This window comes from Carlito syrichta, unplaced genomic scaffold, assembly GCF_000164805.1.
Source record: "Carlito syrichta isolate Samal-C Ts95f unplaced genomic scaffold, Tarsius_syrichta-2.0.1 Scaffold315407, whole genome shotgun sequence".
NCBI lineage: Eukaryota > Metazoa > Chordata > Mammalia > Primates > Tarsiidae > Carlito > Carlito syrichta.
Genome location: NW_007259503.1, coordinates 1,178,202 through 1,186,176, shown reverse-complemented (window position 1 = coordinate 1,186,176; position 7,975 = coordinate 1,178,202). Strand labels below are relative to the sequence as shown.

Sequence of the window (7,975 nt, the reverse complement as noted above, 5' to 3'; positions counted from 1 at the left end):
CAGAGGTACACCCAATGCTGGTGAGTCTAGAACTGAGGCACTCACACATCACTGGTGGGATGTGTGAGTTCTGTGGCTCCTTATAAAGTTAAAATGCACTTACTAAATGACTTAGCATTCTCACTCCTGTCCCCACAAAGACTTGTTTTAGAACATTCACAGCTGCTGTATTCATAATAGCTCCAAACTGAAAACAATCTAAATGTACATCACCTGGTGAAGGAATCCATAAATTCTGATGTATCCGTACAACGGAATACTATTCAGCAATAAAAGGGAATCAACTACAACATGGATGAATCTCAAATACATTATGTAAGTGACTAAAAAGGCTATATACCACATGGTTCTATTTACATGAAATTCTAGATAAAGCAAAACTTTTCTGACAGAAAGCAGATCAGTGGTTGCCAGAGACTAGAAGTAGACAGAAAAGACTGCAAAATGGGAAGTAGGGAACTTTTTGGGGTGTTACAAATGTCCTCTATCACGAGTGTGGAGTGTGGTGGTGGCTACATGACTACATATATTTGTCAAAATGCATCTAATTCTTCATTTTAAATTGGCAAATTAATTTTACCATACGTAAAATACACAATTTTACAACATAAAATTGTGTATAATACTTTCATGAATTAATCCTTATTTATAATGAAAAAAAGATGGTGCCATTTAATTAACCCTCTTAGGAAGTATATCTTTCCACTCTAACTTCTCTACCCTCTTAATCATGTTTTAGTCATTGATGTTTTGAACTCAATCGCCAGGATCTAATGATATAAAATTTTAGTTACCTTCTTTTACTCACTCTTATTATATGAGAGACACAGATACTTTAAAAGCACAATTATGTTCCATAAATGTGTCCACCAGTAACAACTATAAAAAAACACTCTCTCAAAAGCTAAAACTCTGCAAGGCAGTGCTCCCTAGTGTCAACTATGTACTCTGTGCTATTCGTCTACAGACATTGTCAGTATAGTCTTATTATTTTCATAATAAGTCCTATAATTCTACCAAATGCTCATAGGGGTACTTTATCCTCAAAATCTGCTGTAAAATTAGAAGGCCTCAGGCTGCTGTGGCAAAAGAAACTTTCCAACAGAGAGCGAATGGGAATAAAAGTCAAAAAGTATGTAACATTCAATTACTTTGTTTCATAATGGTCCTTTCTCACGGTTAACCAAAAAGCACAATAACCTTGAGATTTAATTTAGTACTTTCTACCAAGGTCATGCTATTATTATATATTATAGTAGAGGTCTTTGGTATTCTACCTCACAAGATTTATTATTTAGAAATATATCTGAATTTCAATTTCTAAGTGAAGTCAGCAAGATGAAAGACCTTTGGGGTAAACACTACTTCTGGATTTAACAATTACCCACAATTCTGTTAATTTTCGTGATCAGTAAGGTACAACCAAGAAGTCCTTTCTTGTTGACTGTGGTTTAGGAACGGAGTTTACCTGGGCGTACTGTTCCAAAACCATGGCTGCATCAATGTGCTTCCTCTGCTCAACCAGTTTTTCTGCAAAAATAACAATAAGCATTTTACAACAAAGTTCTTTTTAAGGTCTTTATTTAATGTCTTTAAGTATCAAACTATGTACTTTGTGGATTTCTGTGAGGAATTTTGAATAGGTACATATACTAGGGAGTCCTACCTTAAATAGCAGTTAGAATCTAAATTTAGCACAGGATTTGAAAATCTTGTGTAGCCAAAATTAGCCTTGAAAAATGCTTCCAAAGGTATGTAAGGAAAACTGATCAGGTATCTCTCACTAATCCATTCCTTCTACTAGCAGGAAGAGACTGCTATTTCTTTGGTTAAGCACTAGGTGAAGGTGGCTGACTTACGCTTGGGTCATGCAGTATTACATTCTAGTTACTCTCAGCCCTGTTGCAATAAATCACACAGAGAGGTACACAGAACCAGTCTTACAAAAAGGGGCTGGCAGATTCATATCTCTCATCTCACGCTCACTGCAGAGCATATTATCCCTAAAAAAAGAAAAAAAGAGCCGGGCTCGGTGGCTCAGCCTGTAATCCCGCGCCTTTGGGAGGCTGAGGTGAGTGGATTGCCTGAGCCCACGGGTTCGAGACCCGCCTGGGCAGGCGAGACCTCATCTCTACAATAAATCAAAAAAATTAGCCAGGTGTGGTAGCGTGTGCCTGTAATTCCGGCTACTCGGAAGGCTGAGGTGGAAGGATCACTGGAGCCCAGCAGGTAGAGGCTGCGGTGGCTGGGAGCAGCACTGCACTCCAGTCTGGGCGACAGAGTGAGACTCCAATTCAAAAAAAAAAAAAATTAGGCAGAATCACCTCCACTATTTAAATAGTTATCTTTTTCTTTTGCTGGCTTGTGTAAACTGCCTAAGTTAAATATGCACATAAAATGACTCCACTGTATAACATTTCTCAAAGGTCATTGACCACTCCCCTCCCAACCTCTTTTTGCTAAACATCTGAGAGATCTAAGTATATTTCATCATAAGACACGGTAAATAGCAAATTAAGAGTTACAAAGAATATAAGAGAAAATAATAGAATAGAACTGTAAGGTATAAACTACCAGTTATATAAGTTTGTAAAGCAGAAGTAACAATGGAACCAGAAGGAATAATTAAGAGGTCTAAGGAATTCTCAACATTTTAAAAAAGAGTTCATCTTGAGAACTGAGAGGAATTATAGAAGAACCTACAGATTAGACTGAATAACCAAAGAAAGAAAAATGATAATCTCATATAATTTTCTAATCCCAAGAAAAAAGGAATAATGTAAATAATAGAGCATATGTACATAAACTTAACTGGATATCATCTGCAAATTTTTTCAGGACTTTTTTTTTGAGACCACAAGATTTTTAAAAGGTAGGAGGATAAATCTACCAGTCTTTCCTTTCCTTCAAGCACTGTTGATAAGGCCACAGCCCCTGCTCAGCTATTCTCACAGGCTTCTTTAACCTTTCTTCAACTCTAAAAATATCAAACCCTACCACCAGCCTCACATCAGGTTCAGACAATTCCTAGACCTTGAAGTAGCTAAACTGCCTTTACTTTCAGACAACTTGGACATTTGGCCTTTTCTTCCACTTCATTTCTGGCCAATGCTATTACAGTTTCCAAAGATCTATTGACTATAACAGAATGGTGGCCCCATCCCAAAATTCATCTTCACCTTCTTACAGGGCACAGGTCACCCAGCTTCTTGGTATTAGATGTAGCCATGATATAAATTTCGGTGGATAAGATGGACTACAAGTGATAGTCTAACTTGCAGGTCTGTTCCAATGTAAATGTGTTTTCCCATGACTCTAGCTTCCGCTCTCCCCATGCCCCCAAAGGACTGGAATGCATATGTGGGGAGGAGATCACCCAACTACAACCATTTGCCTAAAAGGCTGCAGAGCTACACAATGAAAGGACCTTTCAGCCTCTGTGTGAGAGGAACTGCTATCTTTATTATGCCATTGCATTTTGGACTCCTGTTGTAGCAGCATAATCTTTACCCTATTTAATAAGCCACTCTAAATTAATTTTTATCAGTGAGTATGAGGTATACTGCCCTAAATTTATTTGCAAAACTAACAAACAAAACAAAGAAAAAAAAATCCTTTGGAGAAATAGACAAATAAATGACCATGCTTACCTGCCAGAGTTCTGCTGAGGCCTGCCAGCTGGTCTTTGGTCAAGTTAAGCTGGGCTGCCACACAGAGGGCTTGTTTCCAGCTGCCACAAGTCAGAAAGGCTGAGAGAGCTTTGTCATGGGCACCGCAGCGGGCAAACACAAGCCCTGCTGGCTCATACATGTGTTCTTGCATCAGGTGTTCCCCATAAGCAATGCTGATATCCTGTGACAAGAGGAGATTTAGGGTCAATGAGGAAACGTGATAATCATGTCTTTAAAGCTAAAGTATAGGCCTTAGTCACTGTATTTGAAACTCTCTTGAAAGAGTTACTTGGGGTCAGATGTGGTGCTCACACTTACAACCCTAGTACTTTAAGAGGCTAAGGCAGGAGGACTGCTTGAGCCCAAGAGTTTGAGACCAGCCTGGACAACATCTTAAAACCTCATCTCTGCAAAAAATCAAAAAATTAGCCGGGTGTGGAGGTGTGTACCTATAGTCCCAGCTACTCGGGAAGCTGAAGCAGAAGGAACACCTGAGCCCAGAAGGTCAAGGCTGCGGCGAGCTGTGTGCTACTGCACTCCATCCTGGGTGAGAGAATGAGACCTTGATTTTAAAAATATAAAATAAAATTCCATGGGAAAATACTATGGTTGATCAGTTAGTTCAATCACCCATTCAAAATCTTACTGGGGATGTGCCATGTACTCACTAAAAAAAAAACAAAACTGCTGAGTACCTACAAATGCACTATTTTGGGCATTGGGAATAACACAGCAAGGCAAAAAAATAAAACCAGACAAATGAAAACCAAACAAGAACCACCACCAAGTGCCTGCTCTTATGTTGATAGAGGATGGAACTACAGGCATGATAGTCTACAACATAACAACAGAGGTGAAGGGATAGAGAACAGATTCTCCTCGCACCCCTCTGGGAGTGCTATCTCTGATAGCTGCAAACCTGACCTCCTGGGCTCTGCATAAGACATGTGACAAATTAGGGAGGTGTCTAGATGAAGAGTGCATAAGGCACCACAGTCACACAGCAGGAATGTGTATGGCAGGTCAGAGTAACAGGAAGGCAGGTGTGACTGGAGCAGAGAGAACATAAGAGAGAGGAATATAAAAAGAGAGGAAACAGGCAGCCACTGGCCAAACCCTCTGTTCCCAGGCTTGCTGTTAGGCAGAGATGAGAGAGGAATACAACACAAAGTCCCTGCCCTTAAGAAGCCCACAGCCTCTGGGGGGAGGCAAAGCAGTACAATAGCAGTTTGACAAATGCAATCACTGAGGTAAGAACAGGGTGCTCTGGCAGCTCAGCACCTGGCACCTAGTCCAAGAATGGCTTTCGGAGAAGGAGATCCAGGAGTTTGGATGGACAAGTGTGGCTAAAGGAAGGGAAGGGTGAAGAGCTGGCAGAGAAACCGTGTGGTGTAACATTTGTGGAACAAGTGACTGGGATGTGGAGAGTGGCGCTAAAGAAGTTGGCAGGGGCAAGGCCATAGAAAGATGTGCAGGCACCTGAGGACAAACTGAAAACGGTGATGCTGGAGGCATGGTAGAGCATGGTTAGTGGCATGGGCAAGGTGGTCATGAGTAGCCTGAGCTTTGTGTCCCAGGTCTGCCACTTTGCAGCTTCTGATCCCTGATCTTCCTCATCTATAAATTGTTCACAGCATCCTTTCAGGCTGTTATGAGGATCATATAGTACATTTAGCTTAAAAGCAAAGTGCTTGGCATATGAGAAAAGCTAAATAGAGGATTGTTTAAATAAACAGAACTTTCCCTTTATCTTGAACTATATGGGAAAGATCTGTACTTTTTTAGGATGATCAGGCTTGCAGCAGTGAGGCTGGACTAGAGAAGGAAGCAGAAGTCATATGGAAACTGGTATAGTATTTTGAATGAGGAATCAGAGAATCTGGCCTGGGCAATTTCTACAGGTCAGGACCATCCTCCCAGATAAGTAGTTCAAGATAAGGCAAATTAGCATTAAAACAAACCCTGGAGCAAAAGATGACATCATACACTCAGGATCGTCACCCCTTTCCAACTACTGTACAAAGAAAACCAATAGGGCCTCACACACATCACACACCTTGTACTGCTGTGAGTTTGGTGGATATAACTTCAAAGCTTCATTATACAAGTTTTTATCTTTGATTAAGTTTAAGCATTCTGGGAAGTACTCAGATCCTGCAAGAACAAGATTTACAGAAAACACAGGCTTAAGACTTGGGAAGCATAAAGGACTTCATCTATACCAATAATCACCAAACAAAATCAACTTACATAATCACCTACATAATCAGAATACTGTACCTGGAAAATGGAATCCAGGAGTTTGAATTTTTAACTGGCCCTAAAGCAGATTCTGAGGTAAGAGAAGCAGTGACTGGGATCAGCATTCTATTTAAGATTCCAGCTATCCAGCTCAATGTTTTCTCAAGCTTTTTGATAAGAAATCAAAACAGTGTGTGTGCTTATTAAACACACACACACACTGCCTCAGTCCTATCCCAGACCAGCTGAATCATATTTTCCAAGGATGCCAAAAACTGAATGCTTAACATCCTCCCCACCAGGTGATTCTTCCTCACTCCCCCCACCCCCAACCCAGTCCTCAGTAAAGAATCAAACTTCTCCAGCATGGGAAAGGGACAGGATGAAGCAGAAATGGCACTGTCACTGCCCGTTAAAACTGTGTTCCAGAACACAGGGCAGCAGGCCTAGCCACTCACTCTAGACAAGGTAAAGTTTCCCTCACATGTTCACAGACACCATCAGAGAGTTTATTGTCGACCAATTTGATTGAGACACTGAAGTTAATTTCAGAGGTGCTCAATCTTAACCCAAAAAGAATGTTTTTAGGTAGGGAGAGCTTCCAATTCATTAAAAGTGACTTGCTTTGTAAGGCGAACATTCATAATTGTTCTCAGGAGCAGGAACTGAACTCATTCTCTGTTAAATGAACATTTTAATTTATATCTTGCCTAGTTACAAAGAAAATGTGAAGCGGAAATAAACATACAAATCCTCACACTTACCACATTTGCTGAGGTGCCCAATAGCTTTTTCATATCGTTTCAAATATTTGTCTATAGTAAACCGCTGATAATTAGTTTCCATTTTCTTAAGTGTATTAAGAAATGGAAGGTATTCTTTGGGATCCTAAGAAAATGAATAATGAGAACTTTATTACTTATTAGATTTACACATAAAAATAAACATAACATTTATATACAGTAATAAGCCCAAATCTATACAAGTTTAACATGTAATGTGTATTATATAATGTATATTTTTGTATAATATATCACTACTTACATAATGTATCTTTTATATAAAACATATTTTTATATTTTATGTAAACACATATATATGTTTGATTTTACATACAATTTGATTTTTTGGTAAAATATAAGAAATCAAACTATAATTGTCCCTCAGTATCTGTGGGGGATTACTTCCAGGACGCCCCAAGGATACCAAAATTCAACTATACTAGAGCATACTCAAGTCATACACTCTGCCCTGCAGAACTTGCTTATACAAAAAATCGGCCCTCTGTATCCACGAGCCTCAAATCTTGCAAATACTGTATTTTCTGAACTTTATCCTGGGGACAAGAGGAAGCACATGAAGGCTTTCAAGTAGAGAAAGGAAGGATTCTGTTTTCCTTTTTGAAAAGATTATGGGGAAGAGACAAGCTACAAAAAGCTAGATAAAGAACACATAGACCAGTAGTACTCAAGCTTTTTGACTGCAGAATTACATATCAACATGGAAAAGAGGCCCTGAGCCTTTCTGTGCTCCATGAGTCCACTCTCCACCAGAAAAAAGAGCTATGTGATAAAGAACTGGAGGGGCACTTGAATCATTTGCTACATTTCCTTAATGAGAGGAATGACTTTACACACATGACTAAAATCCTAAAAATAACCATGTAATTTTACTTCCTCAATCTAGCAATCACACTACTTTCATAGTCCAGAACAATGACAGAGGCTTAGGAATGCGACCCAGAGATCCATGGACGTGACTCCAGTTCTACACTCACAGGGTTCACCTCAGAAAAGATACTGCACCGTCAGGAGCAGCTTTTCTACTACTGTGATTATATGGTATAAACAAGAACCAAGATGGAGGAAAAGTAGTAACTCCATATACCTTCTGTGACTTCTCAGCTACCATGAGGACCAAATCAAAGTCATAGGTCCCAAGAGAATGATCATACAATTCGTTAACATCTACCAGAAGCAGCAAATATTTCAGAGCTTCTTCAGCACTCACAGCATCAGGAACAGATGAAGAATTTCCTGTCAGTGTTTAGAAAACAAAACAGA

At 39.6% G+C, this 7,975-nt stretch overlaps 1 protein-coding gene across 1 annotated transcript in view; it reads right to left on the bottom strand.

Annotated features, from left to right (window-relative positions):
- Positions 1-1,408: 1,408 nt before the first annotated feature.
- The window catches only part of ELP1 (elongator complex protein 1), a 48,475-nt gene continuing 41,908 nt past the window's right edge, over positions 1,409-7,975 (bottom strand). Inside the window, exons 25-29 of the mRNA XM_008072788.1 lie at positions 7,800-7,948; positions 6,677-6,800; positions 5,728-5,825; positions 3,651-3,852; positions 1,409-1,530 (exon numbers count right to left, since the gene is read on the bottom strand). Coding sequence (XP_008070979.1) covers positions 1,409-1,530; positions 3,651-3,852; positions 5,728-5,825; positions 6,677-6,800; positions 7,800-7,948 — 695 coding nt within the window. The remainder of the gene's footprint in view (positions 1,531-3,650; positions 3,853-5,727; positions 5,826-6,676; positions 6,801-7,799; positions 7,949-7,975) is intronic.